Here is a 12,972-nt window from a genome sequence, read left to right on the forward strand (position 1 = left end):
TGTACGACATTCCCTTCATTCACGAATGTATTTTGGTGTGGAAAAAATGGGCATGAAGCTTCCAGAAGCACGTGAGTATTGCTGAAAGAAACTGAGCAAGACCATCTTTTTTTAATATTTTGCAAGACTATCTAAATATGCAAAATGAGAGTAATACTTATATAATTTTCTTTCCCACAAAAAGGAAAACTTGCAATTTTCTTAGCAGTAGATTGCACTCAGTTAGCCTCACCAGACGACATTATCGCTTACTGAGACAAGTGTGATGTTTTTTCTCATTTTTATTTTCTCGCAAGTCTTAACATTGAATAGATTTGAATATGAAACTGTTTACTTGGCTGGAGTGATTGAAAGTTACAGCAAGCCCGTTTTGGTGAATTAGTTACTTCACACCCTGCGGCTTAGCAAAGTGGGTGGTATTTTCAAGGTTCACTGGAGTATGTTTTATCTTGTCCAGCTGATATAAATATGTACAAGCCTGATATTTGGGACAAGGTTTGTCATGTGTTCATGGTTAAATGTTTACTGTCCTTTAGACAACAGAAATAAAGATCTTCAGGTGATATTGAGTAGCTTCTCAAACCCCATATATTTTGACAAGTTCATGAGAGCAACTTGATTTATCCCAGGGCTCTAGGCCAACCTAAAGGAATCCGAAATACAAAATAAATTAAAATACGAAGGCCATGTTGAAGGTACAATACAACCATATCTGTCTGACAGAGGACCTTGTTGAAAGAGATGGTCCATGTTCCTGACTCCTGACTAGTTAAACATAATTAGCCAGTGGTTTCTGTACTTTCGTGTCCTGCACTTGCAAGGGGCTTGCTGGGCATGCGATCTCGGCATAGCGATCATTATAGCAGGAGAAGAGCCATATCTGGAAGTGTTCTATAGTGTAGCTAGTATTAGTATGCCATGTAAACCACTGTTTTCTTACCATATCTACTCCCTCCGTTCCATAATTTTTGTCGTAGTTTTAGTTCAAAGAGGAGTACCTAGTTGTATTATTGCATGATCAATGGATGGTTTTCAGTTCCAGTAAAATATCAGCCATATAATGACCTCGCTTGTCCTTGGTGTCAAAACCTCTACTCATGTAAAGAGTTTAGTCATTATTTTCCGTATTTGGCAAAACCTTTGAATATGCAGTGGTAAGAGAAAGTGAAAAAATAAACCTTTTTCTTAAAAAATTTACACGATCCCATGTGGTTCTAGAAGTCTGCAGAGTGGCAACATGTGATCGGCTGTTGAGAGTTTACTTGACAAACTTTTATGAAGCACTTGTTTTCCAAAATCGAGGGCTTAGTTAAATCTATGTAGAGTCAAATTAGGAGGACCCTGTGGCCATGTGCCCTAGCATCTGATCCGCATCTTGCTGGCCGTGCTGGTAGAGCTAAACAAGTGTTCCATTTTGAAAGCACTAAACAAGTACATTCTTGATTCTTGAGCTCTGATTCGGCACCTTACAATAACAAGTTGCTTGCTTTTTTTTTCGAAGCGGGCTATACCCCTTTCCATTGCAAATGAACGGAAATACAGAGTTCAGAAACATGTCAGGAGGAGGGAAAGAGGTAAAGCGAGTCCGGGCACTGCCAGGAAACCCACTACATTCGCCCGCCATCGAAACGAATGTCATGGGGCGAAAACCTAGACAGCACCGAATATCCACAGCAAACACCCATAAGTTTTAACTACAGACAGAGACATGAGACATCCACAAAAGAACCAAAACGCCACCACATGATCGTAAGGTCGCCCAGCTCTAGCCAACGAGGTTTTGCAGCCCTTCAATCTCAACAAGTTGCTTGCTTGATTTCCTTGGACTGATACTGGTTTTTAATTTGCACTGATACTGGTTGTTTAATTGGTTTTGCCCTTTTGAAGATGTGGAGAAATTTCTGCGTGACAGAAATACTAGACAGAAAATTTCCAACTATCAGTTTATCACTAAGGTACTAGTAGTACTGACTGACTGCTTTCAACTATTCCTTGGTATACTGCAAGAAAGCAGCCAGCTTTCTTTTGTAGTAAGAGAATATATTCAACATGTGTTTACTGTGAATTACGTACTCATAGACATCTTAATTCTTAGCTCATTTACATCGAGTGTGCTTTAAAAGGTCATCACCTACTCCAAATTCAAAGCTCAGCATCTTTCAGCTACTTATGCCATCTTAATTCTTAGCTCATTGACATCGAGTGTGTGCCTTGTGTCATAGTTGCATGACTAATTCTTGGAGTCTCTGGTATATTCCAAATTATAGACGATGAACGAAAACTAGACATATTTAACCTTTTACCTTTCCCAGTTTTCCAGTGTTCATTCTGAATCTATCATCTGTTTAGCCTGCAGACATACCATTTTAATGGCAGCCGACATAACCATCCACTAATAAAATGGGTAATGATCTCGTGATAAGCAAAACTACCACATGTGACACTACCTTGCACTTGAAGCGAGTTGGAAGTCAAAGTGATCTTGGAATTTGAACTCGTGCACAAAACTAAATCGTATCAACTCTTTTAATTTCTGCAGTGGATTGGCCATTAACTATGTATCCCAGTATCTCAACTCCTTGATAGATGAGAAGTCAATGTCTTCTCTCAGTTTGTTATTCGAGCTAACAGTATATGTGCCCATTTGCCCATGTTCTAGAGAACTTAATTACTTCCAATTTTTTCCTGCCAAAATATTATTCACTACACACACACACACACACACACACACACACACACACACAAACGTATCTTCTCTGAAATGTTCCGGTGTATCACCGACAGGTGGGACTAACCATTGGAAATTACAGTAACCAACATGCACTATTATAATATTAACTTATAAATCCCGAACAAAAAATATTTCAAGATCGGTTCGCAGTGGCAAACGTGGACTTTACTTCTCACAATCTCAGATGCAGAGCATCCCGACCTATGCCTATATATAGGCACCAGCTTCCTGTTAGGATCCTCGCACTCCTCCCAACATCTCCGCACTTGCAAATTCAAGTGTTGAGCTAGCAAAGCCTAGTTGCTTAACACGGTAAGCAGTAGATGAGATGAAAAGTCCCTAGCTAGAGCTATCAAGCCTTGTACTACTTTGTTCTCTCCTGCGATTTTTGGCTGTATCGATTAACTAGCTCACTCGTTGCTGATTTTCAGAAGGATTCCATATACACATGGAGTTTCTAGGCTTGCTAGCTCTTGCCATCGCCGCGGTGGTCGGAGTTGTCGCCGGCGAGGACTCAACCTGGAGCAATGGCCGCGCCACGTTCTATGGCGGCAACGACGCGTCAGGGACAATGGGTAAGCGCACAGAAATGAGGTCTAGTTAGGCCAGCCGTTTGAGCTGTTCATCGCCGGTGCATGCTTGCTAACTAATCTTTGTGATATGTGCGTGGTGTGTGCAGGAGGAGCGTGTGGGTACGGCAACATGTTCAGCGCGGGGTACGGGACCAACACGGCGGCGCTGAGCACCGCGCTGTTCAACAACGGGCAGAGCTGCGGCGCGTGCTTTGAGATCCGGTGCGCCGGCAGCGGGAGCTGCCTGCCGGGCTCCGCCGTCGTGACGGCCACCAACCTCTGCCCCGCCAACTACGCACTCCCCAACAACGAGGGCGGGTGGTGCAACCCGCCGCAGTCGCATTTCGACCTCGCTGAGCCTATGTTCACTAAGATCGCCCAGGCCCGTGCCGGCGTCGTGCCCGTCCAGTACAGAAGGTACCCATCGCATTCGCATCGGTGACTTAAGCTCTAACGCGTCTGCCCGTCAGTGCGTCTCGAGCTAACATGTAGTATTTGTTTGCACTTTGTAGGGTGGTGTGTGTCAAGACGGGTGGCATCCGGTTCACCATCACCGGCCACTCCTACTTCAACCTGGTGCTCATCACCAACGTTGCCGGCGCCGGCGACCTGACGGCGGTGTACGTGAAATCTCCTAGCACAGGATGGCTGACCATGAGCCACAACTGGGGCGCCAACTGGCAGAACGGCGCCATGCTCAACGGCCAGCCGCTGTCCTTCCGGGTCACCACCAGCGACGGCCGTACCATCACGTCCAACAACGTGGCGCCCTCCGGTTGGAGCTTCGGCCAGACCTTCGCCGGTAGCCAGTTCTAGCCACCCGGCGACCACTGCAGAAGTCTCTTTACTTTTACTACTATCTTCGTGTAGAGTGTCAGCGGAGGATGGCTCTGTTTTGAAGCGGTCTCCTCCGAGTAACAAAATCTGCGTCGCCGTGGTGAGGTTACGCACTTCTGGGGTTACCGTTTTTGCTCCCCTCAAGGCGTGCTCACATTAGCCGGTTGGGCGGTTTTACCTTAAGTAGGCGTATTATGCGGAGATCCTTAGGTTTGAGCTCAGAAGATTAAAGCAATGGCTGGCTGTGGTGACGAGCATAATGGCTGGTCACCCGCCCATGGGATCAAACCAACGGTTTATGTATCTTTGCATGCTATAAAACTAATGGAATGTGTTTTGAGAGCTTGAAAGGATTGTTCTACCTTTGCTTGGCCAATTCTTTCATTTGTCATGTCAAGCTTCAAAATTTTTGCCAGAGTAGGAACGAATGGCTTCACTTTGATGCCTTCAAATGTCATTCAGCTAACACAAGCGACCCCGTAGAAGATGGAATAATGTTCTCCCCGCCTAGCCTCCGTCCCAACGGCGCGTCTAGCCTCGTAGGATGACGTGTGGAGGTATGTCTTCATCGCATCTCGTGGGATTCGGTCGGATCCAGTCGTCGTTCGTATGCGTCCGTGTGTTTGTCTGCAATCCTTTCAATCTACGATTCTCTTCATCGACGACGGTTGCTGTTCTGGTGAGCTGGTCCTATGCGGCCTTACCACAAGACTTCTCGACTGTCTAGCAAGATTTGCCCGGTTCTGTTAAGGGAGAGGCAATGACGGCGGCGTGCCTTCGGCTCGCTCCAGTGATTGTAACCTTTAACCACCAAAACCAACTTTCATAAAACAAACTAAAGTTTAATTCTTTAAGAAGGTGAATGAACGATAGGCATATACAACTTTTTTTGTTGTGGCATGGGCTCGTTTCCATTCAAAATATCTTAGCATTTGCATTCACTTTAAAAGATTGGTAAAGAAAAGACTGGAAAATAGAAAGATTCATTCGAGAAGCTTCTTAGCGATTGGCTTGTGTAACCACCTAGAGTCTTAAACCACATATTTTGGCATAATGAGTTTGTAATAATTTTATTTTGCATTTCCATGTCATCCTGCCATTAAATATTGCACCTCAAATAATTAATATATTTCCGTGCCATCATGCCATTAAATATTTGACCTCAGATAATTAATATGTATATTTCCAAAGAATCAAAAATTTGAGCCTTCTTGCTATTCTTTTAATTGCCCTTTCCAAATTCAATGCAAACCTTTCCATAAATCCTATTCAATTTCAACTCATATTTATGCTTCCAAACTTTGCCCATAATTTTATATTCACTTTTCAAAGCTCCAAAAATTCACAAATTTTGGACATTCCTATCAATACTTCTAGTACAACCAATTTGAATTAAATTAAAATAACTTTGAATTCAAACTCTTCAAAACTTGGTGAAACCTCTTCTATGTGGCTAGGTGTAAATGAAAGACCCCATAGAGAAAGTTTCACATTTTTCCCAAGCCCACTAGGTTTTTCTTTTCTTTCCTTTTCTTATTCTCTATTTTTTGTAATTGAGAAAAAGAAAAGAAAAGAAAAGAAAAAAAAGAAAAAGTAACAGTGATGAGGTTATACCCAAGGAGTAGGCCCAAGGATACACTATAAAAACATACACTTCCGTGATGATACGTGTTTGTCACAGTAGGTCACGTTTTCTGTCATGCATATACATCATGACGATTTTATGACAAAATCAAGATAGTTATACCTGTGCTGTCGTAGAAGTGTTCCATGACATTACCAAAATTATCATAACGGAAGTGTCCACTTTCATGACGATAAATCACGCGTCATAGAAGTGCTTTCGTCAAGGGTGATCGACACATGGCATCCACCGTAACGGGTCGCCGTTAAGCTATCGGGTTCCGGTTTTGATCCGATCACCCGTTAACAGCCCGGACCAATGGGGATTTTCCACGTGTAAAATTCTCAATGGCTAGAGGGACCATGTGTCGGCTCACCATTGGGACAGATGTCATCCACTCATTGGACTGAAGGCGCCTATGATACGTCGACACGTGGAAAGGTAGCGGGCCGGCCCACAGAAAGCCTGTTAATGGCCTATTCGCATATAGCCCATTTACAGCCCGCTAACTCACGACCTGTTACGGCCTACCGGAATTTGGCCCACTAGCGTCATATGGGCCATCCAATATGATTCCATCCCGTTGTAACTTCTGGCCCATGTATGGCCCATGATGTCTTTCGACCCATAGTAGGCCCTTTGTAACTTTGGGCCCATTAAAGGCCCGAGATGAAACTGGCCCATAATGAATGGTGTATCGCTTTATACCCATTAACAATCCATTATTCCGTTGGCTATTTCCAGCCCATGTTAACTTTTGTCCTTCTAAGGGCCCATTTATTCTTGGGCCCATTTTTAGAATTCGTTTAGTTACGGTCCATACCGGCCTGTTCCGCTTGTGGGCCAAATTCAACCAGTGGTTACAGTCGGCCCGTTAACCCGTTGGGCTGTTTTCATAGCATCATCAAATACGGCTTATTAACGACCCATTATGGTCGAGCCATAAACAGACGTTTTCCACTCTAGCCCGTTTACGGCCCATTTTGCGGACCGTTATTAGTTCACGAATAGTATGACCCATGTTTGGCAAAATGATTATACGGCCCGTAGAAGGCCCATTGATCCTACGGCCCGTAGAAGGCCCATGGATCCTACGACCCGTAGGAGGCCCATGGTCACTACAACAGGTAGCAGGACCATGATTACAACAGTCCGTGTATTGCCATGGTTATTGTGGCCTAGTTATAAAAATAGGTTATTGTGGCCACTAGAAAAATGCGGAAAAAGAACTGTAGTGACTACAAACAAACAACTAAACATGACAATAAGGAAATAAATAAGCAAGCAACTAACGTTAGGCTATTACGACTATTACACATATTACATCCACCGGGTATCAAAGTTCGTCACCAGTGCAAATATAGGGAACAAAGCAGCATATTACATACACTAGCCGTCTAAATTGGCCACCAGTGCAAATAAACGCGGCAGCAAAACAAGTCCATGACTAAAACAACTTCAGAAGAGCTTAAGAAACATTATCCTGGGTATCCACCATGCTGGCAATAAGCTTAGCAAGCTTATTAGCTTTGTCCTGTTTGGCGCTAAAATCCTCCAACGCTTGCTGTTGCACTAGAAAGTATGCATCTGAATGCTCCAGGGACTTCTGCAGTCCTTTGGCTTCTTGTCGTAGCACAACTGATCGATGTTTTTCAGCATGTAGTTGAGACTCAAGAAACCAAACTGATTCAGACAATGATTTTGAATAGCTTGTGCCAGCGGTAGTGGCCAGTAACTCGAACACTAAACCGAGACATGACTTTGGGGTTGTCTCACTGTCTTCAAGATAGTTTTCCTTAGTTGTTTTATCAGCTTTGTTGGAGATCAACAAGGGTGTCTCACTATCCTGAACCTTATATGCATTACTTCCTTTACCATTGCTTAATAAGGCACTCTTCCCCAATATTCCGTCAGCATTCTAAAAGAAGAACCAAGCAGACACATAACATGTTTAGCATGTACTAGTATATGAAACTCATTTCGGTGAACCAGTTCATTAGTAAGGTGGACAGGATTAAACTATCAAGTCTTCTATTGCCAAGTAGTACATAATAAAAGCATCAAACAAACATATACCTATGTCCTGTGGTCACTGCATTGTCTTGCCAAATCAAAATAGAGACACGGTTCAAATCATATCAGTTCAAGACAAAGCATCACTGAAAGAATACAAAGCATGGGAAACTACATGGCACAACAAGATTTCAGATGGGTACCACAGGTCTACATGTACAACAACACTAGTGGCTCTATTGTGCTGCTAGTAATGTGCATGATATGAGAAGCCAATTATATACACAATTGAAATTGAAATCAACAGAGTTATTTATAAGAGCAAACCTGTTAAAGAAACATGCGTAAACATACCTGTTGTGCCATTGGAGTTTCGATTGGATTCTTTAATTTAAAAGTAAGTTTGTATGAGTAAATAAAGTGATACAAGAGCAAAGCAGCATGCACGATAGCAATGGAATCTTAAATGAGAACAATTGTTCTTCAGGTTTAAATACTTGTTCTACATGAACAGAGTACAGTAAGACGCACACATTGTTGGGGAACATATCATGCAATTTCAAAAAATTTCCTACGCTCACGCAAGATCTATCTAGGAGATGCATATCAACGAGAGGGGGAGAGTGTGTCTACGTACCCTCATAGAATGAAAGCAGAAGCATTTGACAACACGGTTGATGTAGTCGAACTTCTTCTCGTTCTGATTGATCAAGCACCGAACGTACGATACCTCCGAGTTCTGCACACGTTCAGCTCGATGGCATCCCTCGTGTTGGGAAACATAGCATGCAATTTCAAAAAATTTCCTACGCTCGCGCAAGATCTATCTAGGAGATTCATAGCAACGAGAGGGGGAGAGTGTGTCCAAGTACCCCCAGAGACCGAAAGCGGAAGCATTTGACAATGCGGTTGATGTAGTCGAACGTCTTCTAGATCCGACCGATCAAGCACCGAACGTACGACACCTCCGAGTTCTACACACGTTCAGCTCGATGACATCATTCGTCCTCTTGATCCAGCAAAGGTGTCGATGAAGAATATGAGTTCTGTCAGCATGACGGCATGGTGACGGTGATGGTGAAGTGATCCGCGCAGGGCTTTGCCTAAGCACTACGAAGATATGACCGGAGGCGTAAACTGTGGAGGGGGCGCCACACACGGCTAACAATTGTTGGTGTGTGTTCTAGGCGCCCCCTCCCCACGTATATATAGGTGGGAGGGGGAGGGGAGCAGCCATGGGGCACCCAAGTAGGAGGAATCCTACTTGAAGTCCCTCCCAAGCCGCGCGCGCCCCCTGCCATATATAACCAAGGGGGGAAGGAAAGAGGGGGGGGAGGGAAGGAAGTAGCTAATCCACACTTTCCTTTCCCTCCCCTCTTTCCTTCTCCTCCTCATAGGGCTGGCCTCTATAGGGGCGCACCAGGGCTGGTGTGTTCCCTCACTTGGCCCATAAGGCCCATATCTTTGCCGGTGTTGCCTGAAATTCCTTTCCGGTGACCCGATAAGTACCCGGTACTCTCCGGAACACTTCCGGTGTCCGAATACCATCATCCTATATATCAATATTTACCTCTCGACCATTTCGAGACTCCTCGTCATGTACATGATCTCATCCGGGACTCTGAACAACATCTGGTCACCAAATCACAAAACACATATAATACTAAATCGTCATCGAACGTTAAGCGTGCGGACCCTCACTACAAAAAAAAGACACATCCGTGACATTTTGGGCCGAATGAATTTTCTTGTCATACTTATGACACTTCTATGACGATAATTGTGACAAAACCCGGTATCATCATAGATGTGGTGGGGTCCTACTTCTATGACAAAAAGTCATGACAGAAAATGGGCTTTTCGTCCTGGGCGGGCCGGAGACGCAGCTGCATGACATTCTTTGGGCCGTCCATGACGGAAAAAACCATGGTAGAAGCGAGGGCGAGGAAAATATCAGGGTGTTCCCGGTTACGGTGGGTGGTCGGGGCCGAGCGATGCGCGTTTCTCTCGTACACGCATGCGCGTGGGTGTGAGGCGTTGGGCTCTAACTGAACCCGAGCGAGGCATTGGGCTCTAACTGAACCCGAGCGATTGCACTGCAGGCTACGCGTTACTGAACCCGAGCGATTGATTGATGGCTGTTAGCTGAACCTGATCGATCGATCGATGGCTACTGCTGCTAACTGATGTCGATCGATGCTGCCTCTAGTTGAACAGTGAGCGTTGCTGGGGGGGGGGGTTGGATGAACAGTTTTCGGTGGGGGTGGATGAACAGAACCCCATGGTGTTGCCTCTGGATGAACAGTAAGCGTTGCTGGGGGGTTTGGATGAACAGTTCCCGATGGGGGTGGATGAACAGGACCCCATGGTGTTTCGTCTGGATGAACAGGACCCCGATCGATCGAGCCAGTTGGGGCTGGATGAACAGGACCCCGTGGAGGGCTGGATGAACAGGACCACCCCGTGGAGGGCAGGATGAACAATAGATGGTGGAGGGCTAGATGTACAGTAGCCCGCGGAGGGGTGGTTGAACAGGAGCCCGTGGAGAGGGCTGGTTGAACAGTAACCGGTGGAGTAGCGCGCGGTGGAGGCTGAATGAACAGGAGCCCGTGGATGAACAGTCGCAGGTGGAGGCTGGAGGAGGTCGACGGTGGATGAATAGTAGCCCGTGGAGGCTGGAGGGGGTCGACGGTGGAGATGAACAGTATCCCATGGAGTCCCGTTTTGCGGTACGCCACACCCCTCCCGATGAACAAGACCCCCGTTTCGACCGTAGCGCTCCAACACAAGTCCGTTTCCTCCGTTTTGCGGTATGCCACACCCCTCCCGATCAACAGGACTCCCGTTTCGACCGTAGGAGGTCCGTTTCCTCCGTTTTGCGGTACACCAGGCCCCTCCCGATGAACAGGATCCCGTTTCGACCGTGGCTGGTCGAACACAAGGCCGTTTCCTTCGTTCTGCGGTACGCCATGCCTCGTTTCCATTGGCTGTTCCATCCAAACCCTCCCGATGAACACGACGACACATTCTGTTCTGACCCAGCCTGTTGGCTCCCCATGAACATGACGACGACGCAGTTTCTATGTTCCGACCCAGCCATGTACACGAGCCCTGGCCGTACGTATGCGCGAGTAGGCGTTCGAGACCCTACCCGTATGTATGTACATGGCCGTATTTTCTTTCTTGCACACTGGCCGCTGTACGTACGTGTACATGCTACGTCTGCGCCTCTACTACGACACATGCGCGCCTCTACATCGACCAGTATGTACGTACACGTTCGCGACCAGAATGACAACGCTACGTGCACTTTGATCAGGTGGGTCCCAACTGTTAGGCACTTCATTGCATGCGAAGATGTAGCTGGTGGGTCCCAGCAGTCAGGGGGGCGAATCGTTTTTTTGCCCAGGCGCACTTCCCTGCGTGCGAAGATGTAGCTGGTGGGTCCTAGCAGTCAGGGGGAAACATTTTTTTCACAAAATACGATGGCCCGTCCGGTGGGTCCCCGCTGTCAGGTGGAGGAATAATTATTTTGCGCGTAATAAGGAGGCACTTCCTTGCTGCGGCCATGGACCCAGATGTCAGCCTCTCCACGTATAGTCCACGTCCGATGGAAGCCGTTCCTTGACCACGTTGACCATGCCGCGCCGAGAGCACCGGGGCGGTGGACGACGGCGAGGCCTAGGAAGGGGACGACGGCGAGCCGGGGAAGACGCGACAGTGGAAGCCCGCACGGAGAGGAGTACGAGGGTTCGCTGGTTCGGCTACGGTGTGAGGCTGCCGTCGCCGCAGGGCCTGGCCAGCCGTGGGAATAGTAGGGGGCGGTGAGGCCTTCGCGGCAGCACAGCTGACCACAGGAGGCAGGAGCATGCGGCACGACCGGCGCTGCTTTGGGCGGCTGAAGCAAGAAGACCAGAGGTTGAAGAAGCACTACGGCCGTTAGATGGACATCATACGGTCACTGGAGCTAGAATCGTTCATATTGACTAAGTTGACAAAGCACTCCGTCCCCGTCAACTTAGTAGGCCCACAAGTCAGCCTCCCACCAAGGTGGGTCCCAACTAGCAGGGGAAGTATTCATTTTTTTGTGCGTAATAAGGAGGCACTTCCTTGCATGCGAAGATATAGCTGGTCGGTCCGACCTGTTAGCGGTGGGAATGTTTTTTTTTTGCGAAATACAGAGGCCCTTCCGGTGGGTCCCAGCTGTCAGGTGGAGGAATCATTATTTTGCACGTAATAAGGAGGCATTTCCTTGCGTGCGGCCGTGGACCCAGCTGTCAGCCTCTCCACGCACAGTCTACTTCCGATGGTGTCGTTCTTTGACCACGTTGACCACTCCGCACCGAGCGCATCCAAGGTGGTGGACAACGGCAAGGCCCTGGACATCAACGAGCCAGAGATGGGAAGATGCAGGAGTAGAGTTGCAAACGGAGAGGTGTGCAAGGGTTAACTGGTTCTGGTGCGGTGTGGCTCGGCAGTCGGTGGAGAAGAATGGGAGGTGTGGAGGGATGGCCTGGCCAACGGTGGAGTAGCGCTTCACAGCGAAGCGTGCTAAGCAGAGCTGCTAGCAGCAGGAGGTAGGAGCAGGTGGTCCCGGCGGCGCTGGAGGAAGAAGACGAGAGATTGAAGATGGATGCCAGTCATTGGATGTAAATCCAACGGCTAACGATGTCAGAATCATTTGTTGACTAAGTTGACAACGACTTGCATTGGCTTCGGCCTATTGGCCCATATTTCAGCCTCCAAAAACATGGCACGTATTCAACCCATTTTTTCAGAATTTATAGTTTTTTTTGCGGGGTAGAATTTACAGTCCATTTGATCTTTTTTTTGAATTACAGTCCATTAGCTGGGCTCGGTGAACAAATAACGTAGCGTCCATGCGGCCCATTTATGTTTTTCCTAAAAAATTACAGGCCATTTGCACTTTCTCGAAATACACGATTTTGCTGGGCTGATTCTAATTATAATGTTGGGGTGGGCGCAGCAATGTTATCAAAAAATAAAAAGGGGCTGCGCATTTTGTTATATATATATTTAAATAATAAGTGATTTATTATTACATTGGTCCTTAAATTTTACCAAACTTTTGTACACAATCACCAAGATTTTCGTTGCAAAAAAAATCCAGGATTTTATTGTCAAGAAATTATTTTTATAAGTTAACAAGATGTGGGGTATTGTTTTCTTACATA

General features: G+C 46.5%; 1 protein-coding gene across 1 annotated transcript; it reads left to right on the forward strand.

Annotated features, from left to right (window-relative positions):
• The first annotated feature begins 2,891 nt into the window (after positions 1-2,891).
• LOC125548294 (expansin-A11-like) lies at positions 2,892-4,501 on the forward strand. The gene is made up of 4 exons (XM_048711943.1): positions 2,892-3,043; positions 3,163-3,306; positions 3,411-3,720; positions 3,816-4,501. Exons 2-4 carry the CDS (start codon positions 3,180-3,182, stop codon positions 4,117-4,119), a joined length of 741 nt encoding a protein of 246 aa, XP_048567900.1. The 5' UTR covers positions 2,892-3,043; positions 3,163-3,179; the 3' UTR covers positions 4,120-4,501.
• The last annotated feature ends 8,471 nt before the right edge of the window (positions 4,502-12,972 follow it).

The sequence above is a fragment of the Triticum urartu genome, chromosome 3 (assembly GCF_003073215.2).
Source record: "Triticum urartu cultivar G1812 chromosome 3, Tu2.1, whole genome shotgun sequence".
Classification (NCBI taxonomy): domain Eukaryota; kingdom Viridiplantae; phylum Streptophyta; class Magnoliopsida; order Poales; family Poaceae; genus Triticum; species Triticum urartu.

Excerpts from the sequence above, each read along its gene's own strand:
- LOC125548294 (XM_048711943.1), top strand. The coding sequence starts at position 3,180 with ATGGAGTTTCTAGGCTTGCTAGCTCTTGCCATCGCCGCGGTGGTCGGA. Across the intron at positions 3,307-3,410 it reads CGACGCGTCAGGGACAATGG|GAGGAGCGTGTGGGTACGGC; the intron begins GTAAGCGCACAG and ends TGGTGTGTGCAG. Across the intron at positions 3,721-3,815 it reads GTGCCCGTCCAGTACAGAAG|GGTGGTGTGTGTCAAGACGG; the intron begins GTACCCATCGCA and ends TGCACTTTGTAG.